The sequence below is a fragment of the Salmo trutta genome, chromosome 6, assembly GCF_901001165.1.
Source record: "Salmo trutta chromosome 6, fSalTru1.1, whole genome shotgun sequence".
Lineage (NCBI taxonomy): Eukaryota > Metazoa > Chordata > Actinopteri > Salmoniformes > Salmonidae > Salmo > Salmo trutta.
Genome location: NC_042962.1, coordinates 42283533 through 42297360, shown reverse-complemented (window position 1 = coordinate 42297360; position 13828 = coordinate 42283533). Strand labels below are relative to the sequence as shown.

Below are 13828 nucleotides of genomic sequence, written 5' to 3'. Positions count from 1 at the left end.
TCTTGCTCTGCCCCTGTGGCCTCTCCCATACTCACAAGTCCTCTCATTGGTCCAGGCCCGGGGAAAGAAGCGGCAGATTGGCTGGTTCCCGGCCAACTACGTGAAGCTCCTGAGCCCTAGCACCAGTAAGACCACGCCCACAGAACCCACACCCCCCAAGCTGCCAATGCCCAGTGCAGGTAGGGGCCAGGAGCAGGGACCTGACGGGGGCCTGCCGGGGCCTTGGGGCCCTTCTTTGACTCAACATATGACGGGTACTAACACTGTGTTTGTGCAGACATTCTCTGTGTACTTTCATGTTATATTAGCATCCTTGATAATACCATTATTTCCTGTCATAATATTCTTTCATGTTATAGTAACATTCTTTACAATAACATTCTTTATAATAACATTCTTTTCTGTTGAAATAATAACATCCTTGCAATTACATTATTTTGTGTTATAATAACTTTCTTTACAATAACATTCTGTCATTATCAGTAACAGAGGACTGTGTTGTGAAGTAGGCCTATTAGTACCTTTTTTAAGGTCCTGTCCAGGAGTAAGCCCTAGCCCCTACACCCCTAGTCTCCTGTGTAGATCTGAGGGGATTGGATAGGTATAATTAATTTGGTAGTAGCTCTACCTTGTTCTCTGATAAGCTATATGTAGAATTCTCTCCATAGTAGCCTATATAATACCCGTCCAATCCTCTCAGATCCTAAACAAGACTTTTGGGGTTTGTTCGACATTGCCGACTGATTTGATCTACAAATCGCCTTGTTTGCATCATTAATGTTGAATATTTATTAGATCAATCAGTCAGTAACAATTTACCCACAATGCATCACAGATTTGATCAAACACTGCGTTTAGTCCCTTTTTTTGTGGACGGGGCCTAAGTCTATATATTGTATGGCCGTCTGACTAACCCTTCACTTGTATGTGTGTGTCTCCAGCAGTGTGTCAGGTTATTGGCATGTACGACTACATGGCGCAGAATGATGACGAGCTGCCCTTTGGGAAGGGCCAGATCATCAACGTGCTGAGCAGGGAGGACCCTGATTGGTGGAAAGGCGAGCTGAACGGTTCCGTGGGCCTCTTCCCCTCCAACTACGTCAAACTGACCACCGACACAGACCCCAGCCAACAATGTGAGTGGACACACTACTACTAAAGTCTCCCTCTCACAGTCACACCCAGCAGTTTGAGTACATACTGCACCCTTCTCTCTCACACACACACACACACACACACACTCACATACCAACATGGGTCATAAGGAGTACTGTGATTACATTCCTTCCTCTCTTCCACACACACACCGATGTGGACTCCTGCTTTGTATAGACGTGATCTTCTTGTATCCTCTCACTCTCTTCGATACCTAATTCATTTCAACTAAAACCCTCGGAAACCTCTGGAATCTAATCAAATGAGACCGTGTTTGACAAGGGTACAATCTGTAGGCAACTGATCATACTGATACCTATGGGCCCCCTCTTTGAAGACCTTTCAGATCATGTATCATCCTCGGTTGAATAGAGGTGTGCGTGTGTGTGTACAGTCCCTCCTCACTAACATCTCCCTCAATGTCCTGTAGTCGCCCCCCCCCCTCCACATCCCTCATGCATACCATGGTTAGACTCCACCTCCATCTGTTATGCTGCACGCTGTGTGTCGTCTCGTGAACTCGTCCGCCACTGACGTCCATTTAGTTCTGCACGCTCGTGTATTTGCATATTTTTCTTTCTTTTGTTGTTGTTGTCTTGTTGGTTTGTTTTTTTGGTTTGCGTTTTTTGCTTATGTGCTGTGTTCTCCTCCTCTTTCTAGGACTCATATGTTGCCCATTCCCACTCAGCCTTGAAAGTCCTCAAAGAGACCCACTATCCCCTAAACACTGCCCCCGCGGGATGATGGGAGATGCAGCCACCCCGATCATGTGACTGCCACATGATTACCACCTGGCCTTGTGGGCTAGAAGAGTCAAGCTGCAGAGAGCAGGCCGTTACCTCCTTATATTCGAACTGTTAGACGCACTCGCCAAAATTGCCAAGCAGCTTCCTTATCCTACACCGCTTATTTTTTTTTTTAACAATTTACTTAAACAAATTAAACATTTATTATTAATCAAAACATTTCAATGTTTTTTTTGTTTTTTTTTTGGAAATTGAAAAAAATAACTACTTGAAGTGATCATATGAATGGGAGACTGGATAGTGGGTCCTTTTGTGGCTTTCTGTGAACTTTTTTTGTAGATTTAGTCATTCTGCTTTTTTTTATCACAGCACCACGGATTTGGTCGGACAGTTTTATGTTTTTTTTTTTACTAATGAGTCAAATGGCTTCCATTTGACGTTAAGCTTCTCCCTCCCCTCCCTTACTAACCCCTCCCCCATCCGACCCACAGCTCCACAGAAAGACCCACTATTCATGACACACCGCATCAGACGGGCCGCCAAAACAACCGGGGCCTGGCCCGAAAGACAACCCCAAGCCCCTTCCCCGTACCCCTTCAGTTTGCAGATGTGAAGGAAACGGGATAGGTGTAACCATATTGCTTACATCTTACAGATCTGGACAAACTGGAGGGTTAGGGGAATGGGTGGCTGGTTGGTTGTCCGACTGGGCCTGGGATTGGTTCATCATGAGCAACCTGTCTAATGGACTAGTCTAGGGGTTCAAAGGTCACGTTATAGGATGGAGGGAGAGATAATTACATTTACAATAGTGTACATCCAGACCACCCCTGCCCCAAAGCCAGCTCATACAGTGGACAGAGATGCTGTCTGTCAAACCTATGGGTGGGACTGAACCTCTCCATTTAGCCACTCACATCTAGCTGTGTTTTTTTATGTTCATTCCAAACATTCTTTGGATGAATCTTGTTGTTTGGAGGTGCTGGGGTGTTTACTTTGTGCTGTAGCATTTTGTGAAACGAGGTTATGATCGATGCAAACCAAATATTGCACAGCCGCCACAAATGGAGAGGGGAAGGTACACACACACACACACAGTATGCACAGACTTGGAATTGTGTGATCTGAATGGACACACAAAGTAAGTAAGGATGTTATATCCTCAACAAGTAAATTCTTGTCTCCTCAGAACTATGTATTAGTCACAGAGTAGATGGGGTGTTTTGTATTCATGAGTTTCCTCAGTTTGTTTACATGTTTTCTCCTAGATGTATGTCAATTGAAGTCTATGTCCCCAGTCACTATACCACGACAGTCTATTTTTTATAAATGAATGCAATTATAATGCATAGTGTTTTAAATATATATGGTTATGTAGTATTGTATTATTTTTTTCCCTTCCCTCCTGAAGTTGTTTTTACCAGTTTATGCAGTTGCCATTTGTAAAAATCGGAAGCAACATGTCCATTTAGTTTGACCTTTTACTCCGTTATTTTGTCAAGAAAATCCCATTGACAAGAACTGTGATTCAGCTGAATATGAACATACTAAATATGAAAATAATACCCTCCTGATAATACCTTTTTAACAATGTTTACATATGAAAACTAAGAAAAACTAAGACTATGGTATTTTTTGTAGTCAATGTTACAGTGGAATTCCAAGTTCTAGGGCTATATAGCTATGGCCTTAAACTATTATTCTTCTCAAACAAAAGAAAAAGCATGGCATCATCCATTCAAAGCAATATACACACACAGTAGTATTGTACTGGTACCATATCAATCTTGTTTGCATTTGTCACACAACAGTATTGTAATTTTATTGTTATTCTAAAACACAAAGATGGAATTCCTGTATGCAGCCTTTTTTTTATATAACCGTTTGGTTCCTATTGGTTCCACTATGTGACAGTATTGGTGTTTGCTGCTTTGATTGGTTTGTTGGACTTTCCAATGTGTCTTTTGAGACCCATCAGTTTCAAGGAGGTTTGTACTCCGTTACTGACTCGGGTTTGAGAAGCACAAAAAAATTCTAACTACTCATACAGTATATTCAATACTCTATGACTATAAACTGAATTGCTTCTGGTGTGTTATGAATCAACAACAAATCCAAAATGTAGTCGTTGCACTTGGTTCCTGAAGCATTTTATCAGAAATGAATGTATAAATTGAAAAATGTATACAAACAAGTCAGCTTTAATAAAAAGTGTCATGCCGTCTTTAATATAGAAAATGACGTGTATAATGATTAAAAAGCTCAATGGCAACAGTGGACTTGTGTGTTTTTATTTACTGATTTAAAAACCAAAAGGTTTGTTTACTTGAGCAAGAGACTTACCACCATTTTTTTTTCAAAGCATGTTTGCTTTATTTTTATTCCTTTTGTAGATAACTAGAAAAATGTCAATTACAAGGGTCTAAATAATTATGCTTTCAACTTGTTTTATTTTTATGTATGATGTTAGGCTGGCTTTTTAGGGGAAGACCCTTTTACCCTACACCTTCTAAATATATATTTTTTATACATTTCCAGGGAAGTATTTTGTAGGCTATATTGTGTTAATTTCAATGACTTGTTCAGATGTCAGTCTACGTGCCTAGAACTCTCAAGACGGAAAGTCCAAAGGGCCAGCCATTGGCTTTCTGTGGAAGTTTGTTTGAGAGATGGGATATTGCGGTTGTGTTCTGATTGGCTGTTTAGTATTTGAGTGACAGGGGAGCTGATCGAAGCTGTTGTCCTGTTCCACAGGGTGCGCTGACCTGCACCTGCTGGACATGCTGACCCCCGTTGAGAGGAAGAGACAGGGCTACACGCACGAGCTCATCGTCACCGAGGAGAACTATGTCAATGACCTGCAGCTCGTCACCGAGGTAGCCACACTACATACATACATTCACTCCATGGTAACATTGATCACACATGCAGTCCAAGCATACACTCTCTCTGCCATATCAGCATTACATGCAAACTTTTCCGGAACGTTTGTGTCAACATTGCGTCAACGCTTCCTCGCCAGGTCTTTCAGAAGCCTCTGCTGGAGTCGGAGCTGCTGACAGAGAAAGAGGTGGCCATGATCTTCGTCAACTGGAAGGAGCTCATCATGTGTAACATCAAGCTGCTCAAGTACGCCCCCTAGCCACCTCTGGTCCTGTTGTCATAACTATAGTTTAACTGGCTGTATGGTGGATAGCAGCTGATTTTTTAAAAAAAAACGTGTGTCTTCATGACTCGTGGCTTAAAGGGGCAATCTGGGATTGGTACATCCATTTGTACACGTTTAAAGTAATGATATATTGCCATTGATTCTTGTAAACAAACACTGTAGAGCTTCAGAACATGGTTAAAACTAGAACCAGACTCAATCGTCCCATTTTCTTCTGCCCCCTTCCTCCTGTCCCCCATCACCAGGGCTCTGAGGGTTAGGAAGAAGATGTCAGGCGAGCGGATGCCGGTGAAGATGATTGGAGACATCCTGACAGCCCAGCTGCCCCACATGCAGCCCTACATCCGCTTCTGCAGCTGCCAGCTCAACGGGGCCACGCTCATCCAGCAGAAGACCGACGAGGTGCCCGAGTTCAAGGACTTTGTCAAGGTAATGGAGAAAGGCCGCAAAGAACGCGTTGCATGCGTCACCATCCCAAATGGCACCATATTCCCTATATAGTGCACAACCTTTGACCAGAGCCCTATGTTTGACTATTTTGTATTGAACTCTTATTGGCCTCTAGAGTGGCTGAATGTCTCGTGCTCATTCAGTTTGTTCATGCACCTTGTTTGGTTGGCTGTGAATAGCCTTGATCCCAGCCGTCCTTGGTTTCTTCATGTGATGTCTGACACAGCAAGACTAGACTGAGATACTAGCGTCAGTATACTTTCTTATTTGATGGGTAGCCGAGCCACAGCACTAGGTTGGGACTGATCCAATGTGATTCGTGTGTGTGTATATATATATATATATGAGTGTTATTAGGTTCTATGCTGATATCTGATAGTGATAATATTTCCTCTCCCATACAGAGACTGGCCATGGATCCAGGTTGTAAGGGAATGCCCCTCTCCAGCTTCCTCCTCAAACCCATGCAAAGGGTGACGCGCTACCCCCTCATCATCAAAAATGTATGTTCACACACACTTCCCACCATTCGAATAAAGTGTATGTGATTGAGAAGCCTGACCACAGCCCCTGAAGCTAAGCAGGGTTGGTCCTGGTCAGTCCCTGGATGCTAGACCAGATGCTGCTGAAATAGTGTTGTAGGGCCAGTAGGAGGCACTCTTTCCACTGGTCTAAAAAAAAATATATCCCAATGTCCCAGGGCAGTGATTGTGGACATTGCCCTGTGTAGGGTGCTGTCTTTTGGATAGGATGTTAAACGCCTGTCCTGACTCTCTGTGGTCACTAAAGATCCCATGGCATTTATCGTAATCCTGTGTTAATCCCGGTGTCCTGGCTAAATTCCCAATCTGGCCCTCATACCGTTATGGCCACCTAATCATACCCAGCTTCCAATTGGCTCATTCATACCCCCTCCTCTCCCCTGTAACTATTCCCCAGGTTGTTGCTGTAAATGAGAATGTGTTCTCACTAAACCTACCCGGTAAAATAAGGAATAAATAAAAGATTTAACTGATACATACACACACACACACGCTGGAATTGACTATCTGTAACTATGTGTGATGCGGCGCAGATCCTAGAGAATACTCCGGAGGCTCACCCGGACCATAGCCATCTGAAGCAGGCTCTGGAGAAGGCTGAGGAGCTGTGTTCCCAGGTCAACGAGGGCGTCAGGGAGAAGGAGAACTCTGACCGGCTGGAGTGGATCCAGGCCCACGTCCAGTGTGAGGGGCTGTCTGAGGTAATACACACCGAGACGGACACACAACACAAATCATTGTAAAATAAATAAAAAAAATCTTAACTGACTTGCCTGGTTAAATAAAGGTCAAATAAAACACAATGAAAAGCACAGGAACATGTACTTGATTCCACAAAATTACACACACAATTGACACATTTCCACACCGTGAACAGACTCACTCCCAACTCAATCACTTGGCCCTTTTTCTTTTAACGACTTTCTTTAAGCAACTCGTGTTCAACTCGGTGACCAACTGCCTGGGCCCGCGCAAGTTCCTGCACAGCGGCAAACTCTACAAGGCCAAGAGCAACAAGGAGCTGTATGGCTTCCTATTCAACGACTTCCTCCTCCTGACTCAGATCATCAAGCCCCTGGGCTTCTCGGGCTGCGACAAGGTGTTCAGTGCTAAGTCCCACCTGCAGTACCGCATGTACAAGACGGTAAGTACTCTCCTCTCACCAACCTACACATTGTACGCGTCCCAAATAGCACCCTATAGGGAAGCAATTCTCAACTTGTGGGTCGTGGCCCAAATTTGGATCGTGTGAGGTTTTGAGTGGGTCATGGGTGTCTGCGTAGATAAAAATGTACCGTATAAAAAAAATAATAATACATATATATATATATATACTTCAGTCTGAACTTAAACAACTTAAACCAGGTAGGAAGTGTGTAGAAAGGATAAGTCATTTAAATTGTTCAGAGATTAAATGTAAAAATGTTTCTTCAATCACAGTATTTTCAATATAGAATTATTAGCAACGCTATTTTGGATGATTTTGTGGTCTCAAGCCAGTGAGTTCTTCATCAAGAATATGGGCAAGATTGTATTATTGACAATGAAAGAGGTGGGAATGTTGTTCCCTTTATAGAAAAGTCTGTGGTCATACGCACATCCTTAAAAACATAGGTGCTGGGCTAATAAAGTATACTAGTATAGAACAAGGCGGCACTCACACCGTTAAAGCTCCCAATTCACCACTTTATTGACAACGTTTCCATCTGAAACGGATCTTCGTCAGGTTGTTTGAGACCAGGGTCTCAAAAGCACTGTTGGTAACACTTTATATGAATGTCATGTAATTGCTATATTTACTATCAATGAAGCGCATGACTCGAACGTCGCCTCTCCCGAGCGCCGTTGGGGAGTTGCAGCGATGAGACAAGATCGTAATTGGATATCATGAAATTGGGGAGAAAAAGGGGCTAAAATTACCAAAATATTTATAAAATAATTTTTTCAAATGTTTTCCATATTGTATTTTGGCCATTCATTTTCGCAATGGATTATTGTGTCGCGACTGAGAGAACCTGGTTCAATTTGGGTTCCAAGGCAAAATCACTTGAGAACCACTGCTATAGGGAATACAGTGCACTACCTTTGACCAGGGCCCATGGGACCACTCTGGGAGGAAGGAGAGATCATTGGGATTTGGTCTTGGACATGCCGTACAAATCCCCACGTACAGTAGTGTGGCAAGACCAGGGCTACATCCCAATTATCTCTCATTTCTGTACATTTGTTCACTTCTCTTCACTGATTTGAAAGGAAATGACCTGTATAAGAAATATTGTGGAAATTCCCTCTACCCCAAACCTGCACCAATCCCATGCTTTTAGATTTGTGGGATGTAATAAACGAGTGCACACTTCAGGAACGAGACGAGATATTATTGCGATGCACCCCAGGAGTTCTGACCTTGTTGTGACCTCTGACCTTTTAACCCCCACTACAGCCCATCTTCCTGAACGAGGTGTTGGTGAAACTGCCAACAGATCCCTCGGGAGACGAGCCCATCTTCCACATCTCCCACATCGACAGGGTCTACACCATACGGGCAGAGAGCATCAACGAGAGGTACACACACAGACGTATGCATGCAGTCACACACACACACACACACACTCTCTCTCTTACGCATACATAGCCAAGGCTTTCTTTTGACCTTGTTGTGATGACTCATGCAGGACTGCTTGGGTGCAGAAGATCAAGGCAGCTTCGGAGCTCTTCATCGAGACAGAGAAGAAGAAGAGGGAGAAGGCCTACCTGGGTATAACAGTCTGTCTCTCTGCTCCTCTATAGGTCCACTGTGTTTGGGAGGGACAGCTTTGTCACCTACCCTCCCGGACCAGGGTCTTAAAAGCACTGTTGGTAACACTTTATATGAGTGTCTTTTTTAAGCATCTTTGGGTTTCAGAAAAGCCCTATGTAAGTACTTTGTATTATTATTTGAAGTTACACCCTTATCGTTGTAACCATGTATTTATGATAGTAACATTTTTATGAAAATGTTGCTACTTAGTAGTGTAGGAATTGTGGAGTTGAGCGATTTCTGTGTTATACATGAGGAATAGTGACTATTCCACTTTTAAGACAAATGGCCTAATTTCACTAAGAAGCAAGGAACTGGCTAACAATGATTTGGTTTCTAATGTCTGTACAGTGTTAGTACACAGGTATAATAGCAACTTCATGTAAAGTGTTACCAAACTATCTCTCATGACAACTGAGTGTTTTCATGCTGGCTTTGTCTCCTCTGACTTTTCTGTGTGTTTGTCTCTGACCATTACGTTTAGGTCTGCCTCTGACCATTATGTTTTGGTCTGTCTCTGACCATTACATTTAGGTCTGCCTCTGTTTAGGTCTGCCTCTGACCACTTACGTTTAGGTCTGCCTCTGACCACTTACGTTTCGGTCTGCCTCTGACCACTTACGTTTAGGTCTGCCTCTGACCACTTACGTTTCGGTCTGCCTCTGACCACTTACGTTTCGGTCTGCCTCTGACCACTTACGTTTCGGTCTGCCTCTGACCACTTACGTTTAGGTCTGCCTCTGACCACTTACGTTTAGGTCTGCCTCTGACCATTTACGTTTAGGTCTGCCTCTGACCATTTACGTTTGTGTCTGTCTCAATGCAGTTCGCTCACAGAGGGCCACGGGCATCGGCCGGCTGATGGTGAACATTGTGGAGGGCATCGAGCTGAAGCCCTGCCGCTCCCACGGTAAGTCCCTAGAGATGACCCCCTGCCACACCCAGACCTTAAGTTGATCTCAACACTGATCTCTGTGTCTCTGACACGAGAGAGTGACACACCCTTTAATACGTGTCGATTGCTGTTCAGTACACAGGAGAAGAATGATAGTGTTAACAGTACATGCAGGGGTTCAAATAGTATTTTGAGCCTGCCTGCAGTGCCAGATGGGTGGGGTTTGCCCTTTTGGGACTATTCCATTGGTTCTATTTCACCAGGCCAGCTTAATCGAACACAAGTATGCGAACGATTTAAAATACTCTTTTGTGGAGGAATACCCATATTGGTATTCTAAACGTCTGTACAACTGCCAATCTGTTATTGGGTTGTAAAATTCTGGTAACTTGATAAAGTTTGTTCCAGAAATCCCAATTTGAGGATTTAGGAATCCGGAGAGAATAAGCATGGAGGGAATCCTCCCAACTTGGAATTTTTCAACCGTGATTTCTTTCAAACCAGGGGATTTGGGGAAAGTGAGCGGAATTTCCCAACCCTAAGTTGTGATCTCTTCTCAGGTAAGAGCAACCCGTACTGCGAGGTGACGATGGGTTCCCAGTGCCACATCACCAAGACCCTGCAGGACACTCTCAACCCCAAGTGGAACTCCAACTGTCAGTTCTTCATCAAGGACCTGGAGCAGGACGTGCTGTGCGTCACTGTGTTTGAGAGGGACCAATTCTCTCCTGACGGTGAGGCTGCGGGCGCAGACACACACACACACACACACACATACCAGAATAACACTCTGTTTAAAAAGGCTACTGTGAGACTATGCGCACACGCAATCTCATACACAAACAGCCTTTTATTGACTAGAGGCCTTTTTGATTCAGTGTGCTGCCATGCGATATATTCTATCACAGTATAGGGTGTGACACAACCTTATATTGAACCCTCTTTACTTGTATACTCATCATCCTTGCCTCTGTCTGTCTGACTGTGTGTAGATTTCCTAGGCAGGACAGAGATCCGTCTGGCGGACATTAAAAAGGACCAGGGCTCCAAAGGGCCCATCACCAAGAGGCTGCTGCTCCACGAGGTGCCCACAGGAGAGATTGTCGTACGACTGGACCTGCAGCTCTTCGAGGAGCCCTAGCCCATCCCAGTTCAACCCAGCCCTGCTCAGCCTAACCCAGCCTAACACCCATACTGTACACTCCCCCGTTACCCCTGCCCGAAGTCTCACCAAGCTCTAGTGACAATCCCCAACGGCCCAGCCCCACACTCCAGTGTGTGTGCGTGCGCACGTGTGACTGTGAATGAATTTTCTGCAAAGGGGTCTTAATAAGTTATGTATTTGTTTTCCTCTTTATGATTTGTATCATTATGGTGTATGTATGATATCATGATTCCACTATTATTTGGTTGAACAAAATTATGAAACATTCCACAGCTAATCTAAAATCTCAAAGGCCGTCTTATAACGCAATGAACCTTTGAGACATGATATACTGTATGTAGAAAAATGTTTGAACAACGCATATGATCATTGCTTATGCACTGTATGTCTTAAAGAGCCCACCCTGTGGCATTAACACCTGGGGAGTGTTCATTAGTTAACAAGCGGAAGCAAGAAGACTGAAACCGGGCGCTACTACCTTGTCCAATAAGAGATGTTAATTTTCATTTTCCGTTGCAAAACGTTTTAAAACACCTTCCGTTGTGTGGCCTAATGAACACCACCCAGATGACCACACTGTTGTTGTGACAACAGACTGTAACCTCCCATATAACCTTTGACACTGTGTTCATGTTTATAAACAAACCGCTATACGGCTATTATGTCATTGCAGGTCGGACAATTTCAAAACCCCTGGTTGTATTAGCTGGAACATCTTAGCTTGTATTTCTTTAATTCAGGCGTTTCAAGTTATTTATTAGTTTATGTGTACGTCTGAGACAAAGGTACAAAAGCAGGTACAGTGCGTACGTGAATGTGAGGAGAGCGATACTTTGACATATACCCTCAAAGGTTTGGTGAGACACTGGGAAAAATGTGTTAGTAAAGGAAAGAACTGTTGTTAATGTTAGTATACTACAGTATGCTGAGAATGAAAATGAAGCTAATCAGTCATCTTTATACTGTCCTTTATACGTTCCACATGTTGTGTTTTTGATTGGAAATTCAAATGAAAGACCCAAAGAAATGTTTGTGTGTATTTGAAACATTACAGAAGTACTGTACGAATGTACAAACTAATATATTGTGTATCAAATTGGCTTAGCCCAAAATATATCGTTGAACGGTTTGAGGGAAATTGAAGAGCAGATTTCCTGTTTTCTAAATGATATATAAATGAGTGAAGGTTTAATAGTTACATTTGCAGCATAGGCCAAGATAATGAGTACCATTGTACTACAAATCATTTGTTTTTCGATGGTTAGAAGAATCATACGGTGATGTCAGGAATGTTTTTGTACTTGTTCCGGAAAATTCTGTTATTTTCAACGCATTCATATCTTCATGTTTTGTATGTATATTTTTGTTGTTTTTAATTACATTTTTTCATATGCCAAAAAAGCACCATTTAATATAGAGTGCTATATTTGTGTTGGAAAGCCATTTGTAGGTGTTTTGTTTTGGAGACTGAGGTCAAGCTTTGTTGTGATAGACATATTCGGCCAATGCTGTAACTTTGTGAAGAGGTATTTCAGGTTCATTCAATTTGGGTCTCAAATTAATTTATTTCCTTTGTAAGATAACAAGAATTATTATTTTGAGTGTTGTGTGGCACTGTGTTACATATTTATAGAAGCTCAGAAAGACAATTCCGATGAAAGGGAAATAAATATCAGCCTCCAGGTGGTATGAGACAATTTGAATCTTTCATATTGTCTTTTATCTGTTATTTTATTCTTTATGATGACCCTCCCATTATCTTGGGTTCTGTCGTAATGAGATGTACAAGGATATCCGAAGGCAGCAGACGACTGACTTCAGAGTCTGTTAAGTCTGACAATGTTAGCATAACACAGTGGAGGGGTAAGATCTTCATTTGTGTAATGTTAGTTTAATGTATGTTGTTACCAGAAATGTGTCCGTGTAGATAATGTACAAATACTAGTGAAATTTCACTGCCGTGTTAGTGAAAGCGGTCAAGGAAAACAGCTTTTGCAGCGCCTGTGTTCCTTATCATGTGTATGTCTAGGAGTGAGTGTGTAACAGTAACTTAATATTCTCGAGTGCTTTGGTTTGTGCTGGGGTCTCTCTTCAAGTTGGAGGACTTAGATTATGACGAGCCATTTCCTTATAGCGTGCAACCTCTCTGCCCCTACTCCTTCCCGGTTACCCCACAGTAGTGCTCTTTTAATGTTCACGCTCAAACCAGTGATGCTCTCTATTCTTTTTAATGAGCAAAGTCTTAACTGATAAAGTACAGTATGTGAATATGTTGAAATATCTGAAAGGAGTATAAGTAATATATTACAACTACCGTAGAAGAATGTTGATGACAATGTATTGTTATCAATGTATGAGAAGTGTTGTCTTAAATGTTGAAAATAAAATTCGATTGGACCAATGAGTTTGTATGTTTGGTTTGTAGCCTTAATTTACAAACATTGTAAATACTTTGTAAATTGTACATTGTAAATACTTATTAAAATACTTGAATGCATTAGGAATTTACCACCATATTACTTTTCCATGATATGCGTCTCATGGATAGTGTTCACTTCAGTCAGTGCCTGAAACGTTTATACATTGAAAGTATCGTTCATGTTAAAGCCGGAGACGAATTTTCAATATTGAAACAATGTTGCAAATGTCAGAGACAGACAGTAAGGTTAATAAAAGTATCCGCTAAAGAAAACCCAAATGCTAGTCTAAAATAAATGGGAGATAATGTCCAGATGGATTTCAAGTTTATAAATTGTCTGGCGAGGCTGATGAGATAGTGGATTGGCAGTGAGCTGGAACAAAGTAAATAGGAATTTCAACGTCATAGCTTTAGGCGGTGGTAACTTGTGGAACGTTAACCAATCAGCTTCCAGAATCAGCCCCATCCAAAGAAACTACTAGGCTAACAA

At 42.5% G+C, this 13828-nt stretch overlaps 1 protein-coding gene across 5 annotated transcripts in view; it reads left to right on the top strand.

Moving 5' to 3' along the window:
* The window catches only part of LOC115195951 (intersectin-1), a 66109-nt gene extending 52789 nt beyond the window's left edge, over nt 1-13320 (top strand). For 3 of the 5 annotated variants that reach the window (XM_029756318.1, XM_029756319.1, XM_029756315.1), the window contains 13 exons: nt 56-254; nt 942-1136; nt 4656-4777; nt 4924-5030; nt 5316-5499; nt 5925-6023; nt 6596-6763; nt 6994-7206; nt 8503-8624; nt 8735-8817; nt 9686-9769; nt 10315-10488; nt 10747-13320. In XM_029756318.1, the coding sequence (XP_029612178.1) occupies nt 56-254; nt 942-1136; nt 4656-4777; nt 4924-5030; nt 5316-5499; nt 5925-6023; nt 6596-6763; nt 6994-7206; nt 8503-8624; nt 8735-8817; nt 9686-9769; nt 10315-10488; nt 10747-10895 (1899 nt within the window). In that variant the 3' untranslated portion in view covers nt 10896-13320. Of the gene's footprint in view, nt 1-55; nt 255-941; nt 1137-1815; nt 4176-4655; nt 4778-4923; nt 5031-5315; nt 5500-5924; nt 6024-6595; nt 6764-6993; nt 7207-8502; nt 8625-8734; nt 8818-9685; nt 9770-10314; nt 10489-10746 lie in introns of those variants that run through there. The other 2 variants (XM_029756320.1, XM_029756321.1) reach the window with 2 other exon arrangements.
* Nucleotides 13321-13828: the final 508 nt, after the last annotated feature.